The sequence below is a fragment of the Chelonoidis abingdonii genome, chromosome 6 (genome assembly GCF_003597395.2).
Source record: "Chelonoidis abingdonii isolate Lonesome George chromosome 6, CheloAbing_2.0, whole genome shotgun sequence".
Classification (NCBI taxonomy): domain Eukaryota; kingdom Metazoa; phylum Chordata; order Testudines; family Testudinidae; genus Chelonoidis; species Chelonoidis abingdonii.
In genome coordinates, this window is record NC_133774.1 from 25,757,597 (window position 1) to 25,776,702 (window position 19,106).

Consider the following 19,106-nt stretch of genomic DNA (forward strand, 5'->3'; position numbering starts at 1 on the left):
TACTGAAACTAGATAGCAACATAAGAATCTGCAATATGGGAATTGAATAATGGTCCATTTATTATATAGCTATTTCTCAGTTTTCTAATATAATGCTGTGAGAAAGAATTTTAGCTCCAGTGCAATATTTAAGTGAAACTATTGCGAAAATACACCAGGACTGGATCTCCCTTTCTCCCAAGTTTTATTTACTTTGGTTTATGAATGCGAAAAACAAGGAAGGATCCAGCAGATGATGAAGGTGATGGGGAAGAGGATGTCCTCTAGTGATGCGGGTAGTCAGTTAAAAAAAATTTCATTCTGAATTGTGAATGCTGAAAACGTGAAACTTGAAAGGGTTTAGAGGATATTGAGAAGAACACCACAAGCCAACAAAGAGAGAGAGCATTTTGGAGGAGCAATAGCTGATGGAGCACCAAAGATGAACTCTGAGCGGAGCTCAAGTGAGTAGTGAAGGAAGAAGAAAGTTGTGAGCTTGGAACCCAAAGAAAATGTCCCCAGATTTAAGGACAAGGAGAGGTAAAGGCATGTGCATACATTGCCTGCCAATGGAATCTAATGATTATTTGCACGGATGGAAATAGTTTCAGATAATTTTACCACATACTGTTACTGAGCTTTCTGTTAGCAATTTTATGTCTGTGGTTTAGAATAGATTACTGTGGTGAACAACAATCAAACCCATATCTAGCACATAGTTAAACTAGGCTTGACAATTTAAAGAGTATGATAATACTACAGTTAATATACAGTCAAATATTTTTGCCACTGGTTACCACACAGAAGTATCCGAGATACCACTTTATTTTCTTCTCTAGGTGTGGGAAAATACTGTGATCTCTCATACAGCGCCGTAGGGCAATTTTTGATAATGCTGAATTTTTGATGGTGTCTGGTGTGTTACATTCACGGATGTAATATAATTGAAAAGAGAAGACCAACTAGCAAAATCTTACCTCCCATTCGTCCCCTTCTTCAGGTTTTAGTCGTAACTTATATTCAAGAGTAAGCCACCCAGATTTGACATCAGCCAGTGGAGGTGGATACCATTGCAACAACAGATATGGTTTTCCATCTACTTGTTTTTTTACTTCTAGAGACAGGTTCACAGGAGGGTCTGGCTGAACTGTAAAAAGGAGAGAGCAGAGATAAAGGGTTTGAATCACCTTTGCCTTGCACCTTGGCAAGTCATTTACACTTCTGCAGAGTGGGTGTAAAATGCTATCAATTGGTGTAAGAAAAGTGAGTAGAGAATTCTAAATTGGGAGTATTTTATATTCATCTGCTACCTGCAACTGTCAGGTTTGTTATAGCTCTTTCTGGTATTGTGATAAAGGAGACTAATAATCTTTTCTAAATGCATGATAGCATGAATGCACAAATTCGAAGCGATCACAGTAGTTTATGCATTGAGTTCATTTTGAGATTTGTAATATTATGAACTGATAACAATTAAAAACTGAAAATTAATTTTTTGCTGCATTATTGTTTGCTGTGTTACTGTTACCTCTCTCTGCCATAACCTTGAAGAGACAACATAGCTAGTGGGAGTACAATATAGTAAAAATCTATTGTCATGAAAGTCAGCAGATGTATCTCTGAATGCACAAAAGTAGCAGATTTAAGTGATTAAGTAGGTAACATTTTACACAGTCACATCTCTCACATAAAATTCAGAAAAAACAAGAGCACAGTCTCCATGTGCATATGCAGTATTTAAAAATAATACACGAGTTGTTGGTCAGTGTCAACATTAAGGCATTGTCTACACTAGAAAGAACTGAATGCAGATTCCAGCAACAATTAGCAGCATTGCAGCTGCATCATTTCAAACTGTTAGTGTAGACAGATTCAGGCATTTTTACCAATATGCCACAAAAACCTGCACTGAGTTAAGTATTCATGACATGGTGGTAAAAATACCGTAGCCATGTCTACAGTAGTAATACTTACACAGTTTCTAGCACCCAGGCAGCTACATCACTGCTGACAAACCGGTACTAAATTTTTCTAGTACAGATATATTCTTAAACACTCTTTCCCATGAAATAAACTGAATACTTGCCCAGAGTTACTTCTCTTAGGCAAAACCCTGAGAAGAGAATAATCCTCAGACCATGATCCGAAGAGCAACTGACTCAGGCTCTACTGGACCTGATGGGAAAGCAAATTCCAGAGTAGAAGACTCTCTATTGATAACACCATGCCCCAGATATTCAGATCTAGGGAGTATCAACTTGACTTCAGTTTCTCTAGTGGCAGAATTGAACTGGTGTTTCCCAGGACTGTATTTGATACCTGTACATGTGATATATGCTATGTGTGTTGACACGTAAATAATATCAAATGCCATTTCTGTCCTGTTTTCCACTTCTGGGGCATTCAGGAAATATAGCAAGTAACAGAAACTTAAAAATGGTCAAAGACTTGCATGGAATGTAACCACGCAACTAGAGCTATCCGAATAACCAATTTTCTGTTCAATTGCCAAATGAAAAAAAAAATTGTTATGGGTCAACCCAAAATGAAAATGGTTTGAATTTTTTGGTGAAATGAAATGTTGAAAAAAAAGTTTTGTTTCGGGTTGACCGAAATGTTTTAAGTCAATCCCAAACTAAATGTTTTATTTCAATTTTGAGGTTTTTAAAAAATATTTTTTTTTCCAAAATAAAATCGAAGGAAATTCAGAAATGTAACAACTTTCTGAAACTAAAAGTCAAAACATTTCATTTTGGAAATGCTGAAACAAACCATTTTGATATATTCAAGTTTTTAAATATTTTTTCCAACCAAAACAATTCGAAGAAATTGACCTGAATTTGCAAATTATTTTGGTCAACCCAAATCTGCATTTTTTGGGTGAAAAATGGGGAAAAAAAGGAATCTCCATCCTTAGAGGTTTTTAAGGCCCAGCTTGACAAAGCTCCGGCTAGGATGATTTAGTTGGAGTTGGTCCTGCTTTGAGCAGGGGGTTGGACAAGATGACCTCCTGAGGTCTCTTTCAACCCTAATCTTCTCTGATTCTATGAAAAAAGGTTTAGTATGAAAAATTTCGTCCAGCTGTTAAAATAACATCGATTAAAATCAGTGCAATTTTAAAAGTTATTTCTGCACACTGGCAGGATGCTATATGCATTTGTCAGCAGTTTTACCTGAGATGCCACATTGCATGGGTATATATTTTTTACACATTACCTGGGTCCTGAACACTGGATCTGAAAGCCTATGCACTTTGGATCAGTTTGCCTCTGGCTCCACTGCTTAAAAAAGTCTTAATGTCTTACCTATGTAAGTCACATCCACATACTGAGGCTCAGAGATGTTACTTCCCATCTTATTGTTTGCCTTTATGGTGATATTATAGATTGCCCAAAGTGAGGTGTGCTTTTTATCAAAGTAACAGGAATTGGGGCCTGCAGTTCTGTAATCTGGACATTCATTGATTGATTTGTCTCTGAAATTAAAGAAACATAGTGATCAGGAAATATACAGAATAAAGCACATGAATTTTACTACTATCACTACTACTTACTTAGGACTCGACATCACCCGCTCATGCTCTGGGGGATGGGAAGAATGCATTCATCCCCAGCATTCAAGAGGGTGCAGTTGCCCTAGATACTGAGATGATTTGCACACCATGGCCCCCAAAGGGTGTGTGTGGGAGTGTTCAGCTGGGTAAATGCTGCAGAAGGTTATCTGGTTTTCTTTCAGAATAGCAGCAAAGTGAGTCCCACCGCATGCCACCTGCCTCTGCCAAGTGCCAGGTACTAGGTGGCCTTGGAAAAATCTTTTAACGAGCCTACTAAATACTAAATAATTCAAACATTCATTTCCTCTCCCCCCAATTCATTTACTATGTCTGATATACCTTCAACATCTGTTTTGTGCATCTCTCCCCCATACCCAAAACCTATTCTGTGTCTTTCACCCTCTACTCCTCAAAAATCCAGTTTGTGCCTCTCTTCGTGTCCCCAGTAATCAATTTATTACTATTCCCAAACTGAGGGTATGTCCACACTAGAGCTGGAAGGTGTAAATTCCAGTTCCAGGAGATGTACCTGTGGCTAGCTAGTGTGACAGATTTATGTTACCAATTTGCCTGAGGCATTAGGTGATTAGGCTGAGGCTGCAGGATTGTTAGGGGTGGAGATGAAGAGCACACCAACATGACTAAATTTTAAAGTTTTATTAATTAACTAACAGAGGTGAGTGATGGGTTTGCCTCCATGTTACTTAGAGGATGGAAAAAAGTGTTAGTGCCCGAGCCCTAACCCATTTTTTTACATACACACACACACACACACACACAACCTAAGGCTGGTCAGCCTGGGTGTAACAGAAGAAGAAGAGGGGGAAGGGTAGACGAGAGTTCTGTTTTGGGCACAGGCCATTTAGGGTTTGCTGTTAATTTTTAATTTGCTTTAGCTTTTAGGAGGGTTTTAAGTTTTGGGAGGATGTTTTGTTTAGGGACCTTTGTTTCCCATGCTTTTTGTACCAGTTTAAACCAGGCTTTTGTGGGTTTTTTAACTGTTTAAAAATGCATCGGCTTTAGGGACGCATTTTTTTTTTTTTTTTGCTAGTCTTTACTGTTTGACTAGTTTTTGCAGCCCCTGCAGTTTTGTTTAGCTGATTTTTTTTTGTTACAGCTGGTTGGGATTGGAATTTAACCCCCCCGCCCCGTTTTTTTTGGCAGACAGCTGAGAGTTGGTTGTGTGCCATGGCCTTGGCCCAGAGTTAGCGTTTTATTTTTAGACGTAGCTGGAGTGTCGAGTTAACCCATTCCCTTCTTCCTTCCTTCCTTCCTGGCCTTTTGTAACCTGCAAAGGAACCTCTGACTCCACACTCACACCTTTAACCCTTTCTGAAATACCTTGCAATGTGTGCAACAGCATTAGCAACATACAACACTGATTTACCTCCTTGGGGGCCATTGGGTTGTGACAGCCCCCCTCAGCCCCAAATCAACATTTTGTTGTGAGGGGTCACCACTTAGGTTTTTACCCTTTCTCTGACCTTTTACATAAACAGCAATATAGCACAAATAAAATTGTTAGGGCGGCAACAATTGCATGCACTAGCCTGTAGTGGCTTTTGGCTTTATTAGAAAGATAGCATAACGCATTTTTTTGTTGGCATAGATGCCCCATTTGGAAGGCTGTGGCAAAGGCAGCTTTTTTTAGATTAAACGTGTTCTGCAACACTGTAAAGGATGAGGCATTTGTTTGGAACAAGGTTAGTTGTTTTTGGATGTGCACTAATGGCAGGAAAACATTGGGTGTGATTTATGAAAAAATAAACACAACATAGAAACATTAACACTACTTTGAATAACAGCGGGCCAATGCACTAAAAAAAATGGCGTTTTAGATTGTATCAGCAAGTGGAGAGGCACTTTGGGCTGGTGGTTTTTTAAAAACATGCTGAGGTATGGGTAAACAGCTGTGCCTTAGTGGGTGCATATTCTGATGCCTTTCCACTTTAGCACATGCCTTGACCCACCTTGTAAAAGTGGCTTGGCATTGCCCCTTTTTTTCCAAATTATTTGAGGGGGTTTTATAGGTTATAGTTGCCAGGTGTTGCCATTTGCAATTTATATGTGCTGATAGTCGGGGGCTGCAGTTAGCACATACTGCTTAGTCATGTTATTGGGGGAAGCCACCTTTTACACAGTGCGAGGGACTACCCGGTTTTAGAGGCAGCCTTTTTAAAGGCCTGGTTTGATTTTTATAGTGGGGTCCCACACTTTCTTTTATGGGGCCAAAGGCCATGAAAGAGCAGGCTATGCCTATGGACTTTTAATTAGTGAGTTTTTAGGAGTAGCGAAAAGGCTATTGCTTTTTGGGAATTTTTGAGTGAGAATGGATTTTTTTGGGCCAGGCTTTATGGAGTTGGGTTACGATGCTAACGAATGCTGGGTTAAATATTGGATGCTATGAATTTGGATGCTACTAATTTGCTGGGTTAAATATTGTTGGATTTGGGAGCACACAGAATTTTAAGCTAGTTGGTTTTTAGCCTTAATTATGGTTGTAATTAATTATTGCAAGGTGTTTTGCATGTGGAGGGCCAATTTGGCAGTATGTTTGAGGGTGGAGGTGGCCACTGTAAGGTGGGTGAGATTTGCACTTGTGACCAGCCCTGTGGCCTTTTTTAATTGTTTTAACCGCTTGTTTTTTTTATCGGCCGCTGCTGAATATTTTAAATATTGACTGCTGAATTAGCCCCACTCCACAAGTATGGCTTGCCTTTTGGGGTGAGGGAACAATATTTGGGTAAGGAGGGGAAGTTGGAGGGTGCCCCCCCCAGTACAATTAGGAAGGAAGGCGAGGACTTGGAAGCGTTTCGAGGCAAATAAATGTTTAAAGCTTTTAAAGTGGCATTAAGGAGGATTTAGCGTTGAGTGGCTACCTTTTATTTGGTAGCTAGTAAAATCTGCTGCCACCGCTGGTTGGAGTGGGGGGGAGATGTGGAGGTCCTTTTTTAGGCCCATTTTTTTAAGACTAGGGGCTAAGCAGAGGAATATTATATTGCAATGAATTGGGGTGCTTGGGGGCTTTTGCTATTACTCCCTGTTTTGTTAACAAAGCCAAAGGGAAAGAAAAGGGACAACACAAGTGCACGTATTTGGGGAAACAGAGGCACATGTGAAAACCATTTAAATTATTAGTTATTTTGTTACAGTCCTTTTTAGTTTTTGTTGTGGATGCTGTTTGCCTGGTTTAGGAGGTTACAACAACAAAATTGCATTTAGGGATTAGAGATTGCTATTACTTGTTCAAGGGCTTTTTATTTTGGGTTAGGCCACCATAGGAGGAACAGGGTTTGTTTTTATTGGATTTAGGGGAGGTTTGGGGTAGCCAGAAGGATTTTATGTGCAATATGGGGAGGGGACTAACTTTTTATATTTTTGCTTTTAGAGCCTGTTGGTGTGCAATTTTGATGATAATTTTTTTAATTAAAGGGTTTGCCCTTACTATGCCAGTATACTTACTATACTGCATTTATTTTGTACTGATAAGTATTAAACAGTGATTTAAAAACCTTAGTGTTTTTTAATATTACCCGAGACATTTTACCCGAGACATTACTCCGCTTTCCTTGCCCCAGCCCCAGCTGTGTCGCTGGGTGGGGGGCTGGGTGGGGAGGGGAAAGGTTCGACACTCACTGGCAGCAGGAAGTGGAGCAGCCCGGTCCCTAGCAGCCCACTCCACCAGCTCCCAGCCGTGGTGCTCCGCTTCCCGCTGCAGGTGAGTATGGGGGCATCCTTTCCTCAACTTCCCCGCACTCAACGGCAGCGGAAAGTGGAGCACCCTGGCTGGGAGCTGACGCACTGATCCGCGGGAGCACTGCTTTACCGCATTGTATGTGAACCCGTGTAATATCGGGTTGTGTTATAGCGAGGTAGAGGTGTATTTGCCTTTTAGTACATTTTATGTGCAATAGCTTTGTGATTTTTTATTTTTATTTGTTTTTGTGTTAGGCTGTTTTGTAGCTGGGACAGAGAGCTTAATTTATTTTTTATTATCGTTAGGTTTATAGTATTTATAATTTTTGCTTTAAAACCAATTTTTTTGTAATATGGTGTTTGCTACCTGAGGATGTTTTTTGCAGCATTTGATACACAACAGTGCTAGCAACAAGACAAACAACAAAAGGACAAAACATAGAACACAAAACACAATTTTTATTGTGACAATAGATTTATGGTATTTTGGGTTGCTTTTTAGCTAGTATTAACTTTTTTTGTTTTTTTGAAAGACACCCCTCCTCCCCACCCATATGTTTACCCCTTTGGGGGTTGCAGATTATTGCTTAAAATACATTTTTTTAACAAATACCCTTGCTGATTGCAGGCATTACAGAGGAATTACTCCCATATTTTTTGTGTTTGTTTTATAGGCAGGCCAGGTTTTAATGGCTTTTACCTTTATTAGTTAGGTAATTTGCATTAATACAGATGCTTTTTCGCTTGCTTTTGTATTTAAAGCCATTAGCAGCTTAGAGACTTTGTTTTAAAAGGTACACAATTAACTTTTACCAGAGTTTTCATTACTTTCAACTTTTAATTTTTGCTTTTAAAACACTCAGAAATTTGAAAAAGAAAACACAACCTATTGTGGCTTTTTTTTTGGAGCCCAATAGGATTTTAATTAAGTACTATGGTATGTTTTTGCATTTTTTTTTACCCCTTTTATAATATACATTGCACATGTTTTGGGGAAAATGTATTTTTTTTTTTATAATTTAAGTTTTAGAACATTAGTCATATTAATTTTTATATAAGGTGTAATTTTTTTTTTGTGCTTACAGAATTTTTATGTACCTTTAGCAAAGTGACAGTTTGATTACACAGAGCTATTCTAAGGCTAAGTGTGGGGCACTGTTTTTTGTTTGTTTGTTTACTACAGCTTTTAATTGCCACTTTGTTACTACCAAAAAAGATTATAATTTTATTTTTTAGGCTTTGACTGCCCTGCTGCAACCACGACTTTGGTTTTTATTTAAAAATACTTTAAATTTTGTAAAGCATTGAATTACCCCTTAAGGGTTAAATGTTAAATACCAAAGCCAAACAACACTTTAGTTATTTGTGTTTTGCCAAAAACATTTTTTGGTTTTGCAACTTTGAATGAAAGATTTTAAATGGATTTTAGTGGTATTATTTAAAAGCAAAACCAATTGATTTTGTTGTTTTGAACACCTCTTACACTGTTTTAATTTGTATATAGCTGTACATAGATTACATTTATGTACATTTGGGGGCAGTTAAGTTTTAATAGACACCCCTTGAGGGTTTGTTTGTTTTTTAGCAAATTTGACTAAATTGTTCTGAAATGATTTAAATTAGATTTTTTTCTTGCCTGGCTTATTTTTTTGGAAAAGAGACCTTTTTTTTTTTAGAATGGGTGCAAAGAAACCAATAATTTTTTTTGAACATTTTTATAACCTTTAATTGTTTAGGGGTTTTCTGAGCATTTATAGAGTTAACTTTTTATTAATTTTTTAAAAAATTACTTACTTATTTTTTAACACGATACCTTTATTAACTTAGATTTTATTATTTTAAATATTGTTTTGGGGATTTGAAATTTTAATGCCTGTATTTACTGCCTTTTTTTTTTTTCTTTTGCCGCTATCCCCTTAGGGGTTTTAACCCATTTTTGACTTTTTTTTATTTGTTGCCTGCCTGCTTGTTTGGGCCGATTTTGCTTTTTTTGCTGAATATATACATATATTTTTTATGGGCACAGGTTTTGTTTTATTACCAATTTAGCACGGAGGGTGGGCTTTTTAACTAGCCCTTCCCTTTTTTTTTAAACAATATAACTTACAAGGGTTACCCGAGTTATTTTTTGTGAGGCTTGCCACCTGGGCAGAACGCATGGCCAATTGGCCTTTTAATTGTTTAATTTTTTTTTTTTATGGCAGACACACCGCCTTTGCAGCGTATACTGAGCACGAATGGTTACATTTTTGACGAGTTTTTGAAGGACTGGTACTTGCTTAGCCAGTGCTTTTAGGCAGGTGTGTTTTGCTTTTTTTGCCTGGAAGTTTTGTTTTAAAGCCTGCAACTTGTTTTGGGCATAGGCCTGGGTTGCCTCCTGGTTAGTAATTTGTGCTTAATTTTTATTACTTGTTGGGTGCACGCTGCTTTTTTTTTTTTAAACTTTTTTTTAGTTTTGATAACATTTGATATCACATGGCTGCTGCAGTTTATATTAATTTTACAGCTGCCCCTAGGTTTTTACTTTTTTGCTTTTTATACTTGGCATACAGGCTTAATAAATTCTGCCAAGAGTGCACACTCTTGAAGCTTTGTGATGGAACTCCAGGGATTGTATTTTACCTTGGTGAGAGCCCTCTCCAGCTGGGACAGGTCCTCACCCCCCCCATGAAAGGGGCAACTGGGGTTTTGTTGTCCCTTTTGTAGCTCGGGCATTAGGACCACCAACCTTTTGTGACACCAGCGGGACTTTCATGTTCACGCTGCCTATTTCCCATGCGTTCAGCCCTGACCCCACTGTGAATGCCACCATTGTCCATGACTGTGGGACACCTGAGTCCGCAGTTGAACCCTTTTGTTTTTTAAACATGTTGTTACAATTTGTTGGTATCGCTTTTACGATTTTTTTAGTTACTTAAGATTTTACACTGCCCAAGCCGACACTGGGGCTTATAACGTTACCCCACTGGGCCAGAGAGAGGCAGGCTAAGCTTTTTTTTGTATTACTTGGCCTTTACCACCTAAAGTTTATACACCCCAGGCAAAAACCCCTCCCAAGGGCAGAGCGAGAAACCCTACTTTTTTTTATGTGCAGTTATGCTACGGCTGAGGGTATATGCACAGAGGATTTTACTGGCGTGGAGAGAGGATTGCTAAGGGCTTTTTTATTGCCATTGGGCTGTAACACTAGTGTGCTAAAAACAGAAGTGTAGTCACAGCAGCACAAGCAGTGGGAGGAGCTAGCTGCCCCACATACGTGCTTAAAGTATTGATGGGATCATACTTGGGGAAACTAGCTCCTCCTACCATTTGTGCCACCATGGATGCACTTCTATTTTTAGTGCACTAGCTCGATGAGAGCTAGCATGAATGTCTCCTCAAGTTGGAATTTACACCTTCCAGCTCTACATACCCTAATTAGGGGAAGGGGAGGAGGTCCTTGACTGCAGGAAGTGTGCTCGTTTCCCAGCTCCCTCTAAGAAGCAGGAAGACAAGCATGTGGGCTCTATGCTGTGTCTCTCACCATTTGAACTGGTGTCTGCACACTTCCTGAATAAGCCTGCGCTCAGCAGGCAACTACACACTTCAACATTAAGTTGGCTCATAGCTCACACATAAGCAGTGCTGGGACAAGCCAAAAGTAGCTCGCTCCTCAGAACTAAACAAACACATTGACTAACTTTTTATTCATAAATTTTGGGAGATTGACTCTGGTGCCAGACACTTGTGTCTCTGGAATGACCTTACCACGATCACATTTTGTGTAGCTCTACCCTACTATTGTCTATGGATCTCTGTGCAAAAGGCTCGATATAAAGATGGTAATTTTAAAAACAGGTAATTTTGGGTGGCCTTGTGTCTCAGGAGCCCCTTGGCCAAAGGACCCCAAATGTGTACCACAAACTGTACCCCGGGCCTCACAGTGGCATAGAAGTTTTCAAGGCAATCTGGTGAAGACTGTCAGAATATCCCAAACAGACAAGGTGGATGAGGTAATATCTTTTATTAGACCAAATTCTGTTGGTGAGAGGGACAAGCTTACATAGAGCTCTTCTTGTCTCTCTCACACAGAAGTTGGTCCATTAAAAGATATTACATCACCCACCTTGTCTCTCTAATATTCTGGTACCAAAATGGCTACAAGAACACTGCATAGAATTTTTCAGTGCATTTTGAAAGAGTGGCTTTAAACAGAAACCCTGCTGCAATCTCAATTATGAAGTTACTACTGCTGCTTCTTAATACAATTCATTTTTACAAAAATCTTAAATTACTTTTTACTCCCCTGATAATTAACTACAATTTAAGAAGAAATGAGAACTCAGATTCTGTAAACATACATAAGATAAAATAATAAGCCACAGGACAACTACCCACAGCTTCTTACCCCTCCTTGCTGTAGAACAGAGTGTAGTTGGTAGGAAGTCCTCCATCTGAGCCGGGCTTCCACCAGCAAGTAAAAGTTTCCTTTTCTGGAGAACGACACCTCAGTAGCTCAGGTCTTCCAGGGGGCTGCCCTGTAGAAATGCATAAATTATCTAGTTAATAAACTTAACTGTTATATAATACACTGAATAATATCAGTCCTGAATTTATAAATTATTGACAGGTAAAGGACAGTCAGACTTAAGTATATTTACAAGAAAAAACGTTTTCACTTCTACATCAGTAGAGAAGGAAGGAAGGTCCAGTGGTTAGCGCACTAAAGTAGGCCTTGGGAAATCTGGGTTGAAGTCTGTGTAGCACAGGGACTTGGTGTGTGACTTTGGGCAAGTCATTTAGTCACTCTGTGCCTCAGTTCCCCGTACGTAAAAATGGGGATAACAGCAGTGCCCTCCCTTGCAGAGATGTTGTGAGGATAAACACATTAAAGTTTGTGAGGGGCTCAGATACTGTGGTAATGTGGACATATGATTTCCTAAGGTAGATACAGTCTAGATATGTCTATCTTCAGATTATTCTATACAGACCACTTTAAAAAAGGACCCTTTAGTTCTCTACTCATCATCCCAAAACTCTGTTAAGAAAAACAAAAAACAAATCAGCAAAAGAAATCTAGCTGATGAAGCTGCATTTTCCTTCTAAGTGTTTGCCCATGTGTGTCTTCTCGCCAGCGTTGTCCCATCTCTCCTGCAGCCCCAGATCAGGCTGAGCTGCCCTTAAGGGATAAGAAAAAGGAAGCACTTATGTGTTCCTTGCTTAGTGACCTCATACATGGTACTTAGAGACCTAAGCTACTTGTCTGATCACAGCCAAAGAAGCTTTATTGTGATATGTTTGGTGTTTCACTGATGTTATTAGAAACTCAAACAAAAAACTTACAGTAGGACAAAGATTAACACATCAAGTAGCATGACGCTGATTGAAACACTGCACTAAGTAAGACTGTTGTGATTGTGCACGTGAGGTGGATAATGGTCTCAAACTATTGAGAATCTTTGTTTTTCAATTCTTGAGATTGGGACCTTTAATTTTCAAAGCTCCAAAGTGCCTAAAACTCAGTTCTGAAAATAGAACTTATGCTTCAGAGGCCACGTCTACACTATGGGATAAAATCGAATTTGCTAAAATCGGTTTTATAAAACTGATATTATAATTTCGATTTCATGCGGCCACACTAGGCACAGTAATTCAGCGTTGTGCGTCCATGCTCCGAGGCTAACGTCGATTTCTGAAGCGTTGCATTGTGGGTAGCACTCCGTAGCTATCCCATAGTCCCGCCAGTTCCCCCACTTCTTCGGATTTCAGAGGTTGATGTTAATGGCCGGGGTTTCTGGGTAACATGTCGTCAAGTCATTCCTTCCTCCGGGAACAACATCAACTGGACAATCCTTTTCGCCGCCGTTTTCCCTTGGGATTATGCCCTGGCGCCGCCATAGCATGCAACATGGATCCCGATTCAGGCTTTTTTTTCTCTTCCCGGGCACCGTATGGTGTACTGGATGCCGCGCGAGAGAGAGGCGATACTCCAGCGCTACCACAGGCAGCATTCACTTGCTTTGCACGATCAGCAGCGATTGGTTACTGTCGTCCTTCCTGTACCGTCTTAACTGCCGGAGAACCACTGGGCCATGAATGACGGTTATCTCTCCCTCTCTGCTGAATTAGTCCCGCTGCATACTCATACGTCAAGCCCTAGGTCTGATATTTTCCGAAAGCAAACATTGGATTGACTTGTGTGCAAATATGAGTAATTCCATCCTATATGGTATTCTGCTCATGAAAGCGAGAGAGAATAATACCGTTCCTAGACCTAAGGTGTTCTATCCGAATAGGCCCGATAGTATGTTATAGAGGATCCAGATGTTCAGAGGAGCAACAGCATGCTCCGTTGTTTGCTACTTTACAGTAGTGATGGTTGTACACCCAATTGTCAAATACTAACTCTCGCTCATTCCCGCTCTCAGCTTCCTCTCTCGTTCACACTCTAACCTTTCCTTGGGCAATCCGCTGTGGCTCTCAGAGGTTGTCCCTTCCATTTTGATGTTCATGAATAGATATGAGATTCCTATTCTATGGTAAATTGGAAATATCTCAAGAATATAGAAACAGAGACTGTGGTTGTGTTGTAGATTTACCTGAAGAGTGGGGGAAGAAGAGTGACACTTGGTGCCGGCAGCATCTTCTCTCGCGCTCGTATGTCTAGTCCAGGCAGTGTAACGAGACCATCTTTTCTTTTAGGTAAATTTTCTCTATAAGCTGGTAGTGCTCCGCAATCAATTGGCAAGCGAGTACTCTTAATATGCTCTCGAACCATAATACATGTGTTTCTGTGTCTAGTATCAGAATGTTCGGAGCCTCGCCAGAGTACGGGCTCTTTGGGTGGATCTGTCTGGGTCAACGAAGAGCTCAAAAGTACTGTCCCTAATACTTATGAGCGAACCTCACTTCCCCACCCAGGATCATTGCCTCATATACTAGAGCAATTATCAGGCATTGGTGTTCGTCGAGGATGGTGGGCAGTCCTTCTGCACGTCTTATCACCGGGGAAGGGTGAGAGGTGGAGCAGGAGCGGATAACTGCCTTTCCACACCATGCTGTAGTATCCCGTCTACCTAGCAGCAGATTCAACACATACTAGGTTCAAGTGGACATGAAAGTAGTCAAGGAATTGATTTCTTTTCCTTTTTTTTCACGTGGTGGGGAGAAAGAAACTGAGAGCTGTCCCTAGAACCACGCAGACACTGTGTTGTGAAACCTATCAGACATTTGGGAGCAGCCAAGAATGCAAATAATTTTAAGATGACTAGTGTGTGACTCGTGGGATAGCTGGAGTCCTCAGTACCCCCTCATCCATGAGGTGTCCATTTGAGTCATCTGCGCCTTCCTGTTACGCTTGTCCACACAGCGCTGTGATTACCATTGAGTTTTTATTCATTGTTCGGCATTTCGTTTCTGTTAAGGAGGACTGTCAACAGATTGTCTCCCCATACCAGCGGATCAGACCTAGTATCTCCGTACGGTCCATGCTGGAGCTCTTTTTGGATTTGAGACTGCTCGCCAGCCGTGATGATCAGGAGCTCCACGGCTGGGAAGCAGAAAGGTATATTCAAAAGTTCCGGGCTTTTCCTGTTTACGCTGCCCGGCGCTCCGAGTTCAGATTGCTGTTCCAGAGCATCCCTCATGTTTGCATCTGGATCCGCCCGGAGGCCAATAACGTCGATTTCCGTCCACACTAACCGTAATCCGAACTGTTAATATCGAATTTAGCGCTACTCCTCTCGTCAGGGTGGAGTACAGAAATCGATTTAAAGAGCCCTTTATTTCGATATAAAGGGTGTTGTAGTGTGGACGGGTACAGCGTTAAATCGATTTAACGGCCATTAAATCGATTTAAACGCGTAGTGTAGACCAGGCCTTAGTCACATGTGAAAATTTTAATCATTGCCAACACTCTCCATATCAAGACATGAAAAATAAAATTAATAAAACAGCAGACGTGAGTAACAGCAACAGCATGGCTAAGGAGTTTGGTAACAAGATCTGAGGTCTATCGTATTTAGACCACCAACTAAAACCCACACCATGTGGTAAAATTGTTACCATATTATGGTGAATGCAGTTTTGTGCACGGTCTGAAATGAGCTGATGATTTCAGTCCAGTTCCCAGTTAAGAAATGTCCAAAGCCTGCCATCACAATGTCATTAAATAGCACCTGTAGTTGCCAGTCTCAACAATGAGGTCAAGGACTAATGGACCAGGAAGACTGAACAACTGTGTCATACCTGGATATTATCAGGGTTGCACTGCTGCTCTCTCTTGTACTGTACATTTCCAGTGTATAGAGGGCTGCTACATGGGAACATTTCACAAACACTGTAGTCACTGAGATTTTAAAAGGAAATTAACAGAAGGATTGTCGGCCACTCACCATTGGGGATCTGAATGTAACTTTCTGAGCTCCATTCACTCCATTTTCCATGATCTAGCATGCAGTGAACCTGTACAATGTATTTCAATCCAGGATGTAATTTAAACACCTTATAATGTGCTTGCTGTCCAACAAAAATAGTCTGGAGAGGAATCAAAAATATAGAAACCATAAGGAACTGGGACATTTTTCTATACAAATCATGAAGTGAAATCCTGGTTTCATTAAAGTCAATGTGAGTTTTGCCATTGACTTCAGTGGGAGCAGGATTTCACCCACAGACTTTAAAGAATAGGCTCTACAAAGAAATAAGGGTGAAATCCTGACCCATGGAAGTCAATGGCAAATCTCCCTTCAATTAGACCAAGATTTCTTCAGAAGTCTAGAATATATGGCTTATTTTAGATTTCTGAGGACCAGTTTAGTTTTCACTCATTCCAATATTAGCAACTCCACTTCAGATGTCAGAGCAAGAGGAATACAGCCCTGCTGCCCACTGAGCCAGCTTTTCACGAAATCTGACTCCATGATGTAAGGAACATATGAAGTGTGATATTTTCCCTAGTATCTCTGAGACAGACACATTCAGGATAGTCACTGCAAGGAAAATCTATTGTATTCTCAGTCTTGTAGTCAGTTTCTCTCTCTCGTATGTAGTTCTTCGGACAACAATGTACATATCTGGAATTCTTACTTTCCCTCCCTCCAAACCACAGAAATACTCTCCTCTTTTTAATGGTCACATTTGGACAGCCTTACTTGGATACCCTGGCCCTGGTCAGGCACCACAGTGTACATAATATCAAGATATAAAGTTCAGATATATGAACTAGAAAACAGGGAACATCCACTATGAAAGTTTGCCATTTCCTTACCTCCCACTCTTCCCTTTCTTCAGACTTTAGTCGTAATTCATAATGAAGTATAAGCCAACCAGATCTGACATCAACCAATGGAGGTGGAGACCACTTTGCCGAAAGATATAATATCCCAGCTGATTGTATTACTTGCAGAGACAGGTTTACAGGAGGATCTGGCTGAACTGTACAAATGAAAGATCAAACACAGAAACTTTTAGTTTCTCTCACCAAAGAAGCCTCCTACTATCGTCTACTATTTTAACTTATTTGCTTCAGGAAATATCAATGTACATTAAATGAAAAAAGCCAATAAAAAAAACACAACAGGGGTTTGGAATAGTCCAGTAGCTCTCTGGCTTCCTTTCTCTCTTTTTGTTTGAACTGGCTGTTGACTTGCCATAGTATTGCTCATGTTCCTCTTCCACTTTCTGCTGAATTTGTCAGGCTACAGAAACACCTACTTACATAAAACTATACATGTTTCCATAGAATGAAACCGTCTGACCTGATAATAGACTGAGTATCTTTATATCAATATAATCTGTACATTCGGTAACACACTGAAAGCAGGATGATGTTAGGAGTGTGGGTCAAAGCCCCTACCTCTGTATCTAGAATACAAGTAAGGTCTGTCCCTCGCTAGTGTGTTTCAGAAGAAGGTGCCTAGGGTTACCTCTTGGCAGCAGTGGACAATAATTCCTGTGTTGTGAAAGAGACATTGATCTTTGTAACTTTGAGCCAGGACATGTGACTGGGACTAAAAAAAAAATTCAGCCCTCTTGCAAGCACTTTTGCATATCATGCCTTTAAAACAGTAACTAGCAGAAACATTTACCCCCCGGAGACATAGTACTAGTTATGAAACACAAGTCAGGAGAACCTGATTTAGCTTTTAAAACCTTGACTGAGTTTTCGGAGCTAGCAGCTAGAAAAATATTTTTACATTTGTAAATGGAGCAAAAATTGATCTGGAAGACACTGAGATAAAATAACGTAGCCTGATATATTTAGAATCTGAATTGTTATGGAATTGCATTAACTGTCAGCAAACCATTGGGAAAACATGAGCTAATTTTAATTAAACCTGGTGCCAATTTATCAGTCAAAATTAATAAGGTTTATTTATTTATAAATAATACACACATCATACGGTTTTCAGACATATACATATTTAAAATGAATGCACATGATCTGCTGATCAATGTCATTCTGACAAGGCTCCCTCACCATCAAATTAAGATGTTTCACAAGGCAGTTTCAGGATAAAGTTTCAGAAACAAGATGGCATAGTTCTGAACTTTAAGTGTTAAGTACTACATTTAAGAAGGAAAAATCAAAAGCACAAAATGTGGAATAACTAGCAAAGCAGCTGTACTTCAGAAAAGGATCTGGGGGTTATAGTGGATTGCACACTGAATATGAGCCAACAGTGTGATGCAGTTGCGAAAAAGACAAATAGCATGGTGATGTGTATTAACAGAAGTGTTGTATGCAAGTCACAGGAGGAAATTGTGCCATTCTACTCAGCGCTGGTGGGGCCTCAGCTGAAGTACTGTGTCCAGTTTTGTGCACCACACTCTAAGAAGGATATGAACAAACTGGAGAGAGTCCAGAGAAGAGCACCAAAATTGATAAGAGCTTTAGAAAACATCCTATGAGGAAAAGTTGAAAGAAATGGGAACTTTTAGTCTAGTGACAAGATGCTTTAAGTGGGACATGATAGCAATCTTCAAATATATAAAAGATTGTTATAAAGAAGACAGTTCTCTGTGTCCACCAAGGGTAGGACAAGAAATAATTGGCTTAGTTTGCCGCAAGGGAAATTTAGGATGGATATTAGGAAAAAAACTTTCTAAGGATCATTGAGAACTTGAACAGATTAGCAAGGAAGTTGTGGAATCCCCATTTTTGGAGTTTTTAGACAAACATCTGTCAGGGATGGTCTGTGTATGCTTGGCCTTGCCTCAGCACAGAAAGATGGATTAGATGACTTCTCAAGATCCCTTGCAACCCTATCTTTCTATGATTTCTCTGATTCTATGATTCCCAGGTCCTGCCTATCTCCACTTCATTTTCTGTTTTTTCCCCCTCTTACCTATGGAAGTCACGTCCATATAATGAGGGTTAGAGATGTTACTTCCCACCTCATTAGTTGCCTTTACAGAAATGTTATAAGATGTCCAGAGATTGGTGTGCTTTTTGTCAAAGTAACAGGAATTGGGACCTGCAGTTCTGTAATCTGGACATTCATAAATTTGTTCTTTTCTGAAATTAAAAAATGAAAAATGATCAGTCATCAGGAAATTAAGTAAAGCATCTGATTTACTAATAGTGGCCACAGTTCAGCAAAACACTTTAACAGACATTTAACTTTAAGCATGTATATACTCCTGTCATAGCACAGCACTTAAGTACATGCTCAAGTCCCATTAATTTAACTGCTTTGCTGAACGGGAGCTATCTTTACTAGAACTACGCAGGGCTAGAACTTGTCCTCTGTTCTTTTAGAACTAGTATTTATATAGGTCATAACTAAATGTATGCTATTAAAATGGAGGAGGAGATGGTTTGCCTGACATGGAGCCATAAAACAGAACGTTATAGAGAACACCAAAACAGTTCTAAAATGTTTAAGAACAAGAAGTT

General features: G+C 39.8%; 1 protein-coding gene across 2 annotated transcripts in view; it reads right to left on the reverse strand.

Annotated features, from left to right (window-relative positions):
- PRLR (prolactin receptor) overlaps positions 1-19,106 on the reverse strand; it is a 168,537-nt gene that overhangs the window by 6,685 nt on the left and 142,746 nt on the right. For both annotated transcript variants that reach the window (XM_075066904.1, XM_075066906.1), the window contains exons 6-11: positions 18,556-18,725; positions 16,476-16,642; positions 15,601-15,742; positions 11,616-11,745; positions 3,285-3,454; positions 957-1,126 (exon numbers count right to left, since the gene is read on the reverse strand). In XM_075066904.1, coding sequence (XP_074923005.1) covers positions 957-1,126; positions 3,285-3,454; positions 11,616-11,745; positions 15,601-15,742; positions 16,476-16,642; positions 18,556-18,725 — 949 coding nt within the window. The remainder of the gene's footprint in view (positions 1-956; positions 1,127-3,284; positions 3,455-11,615; positions 11,746-15,600; positions 15,743-16,475; positions 16,643-18,555; positions 18,726-19,106) is intronic.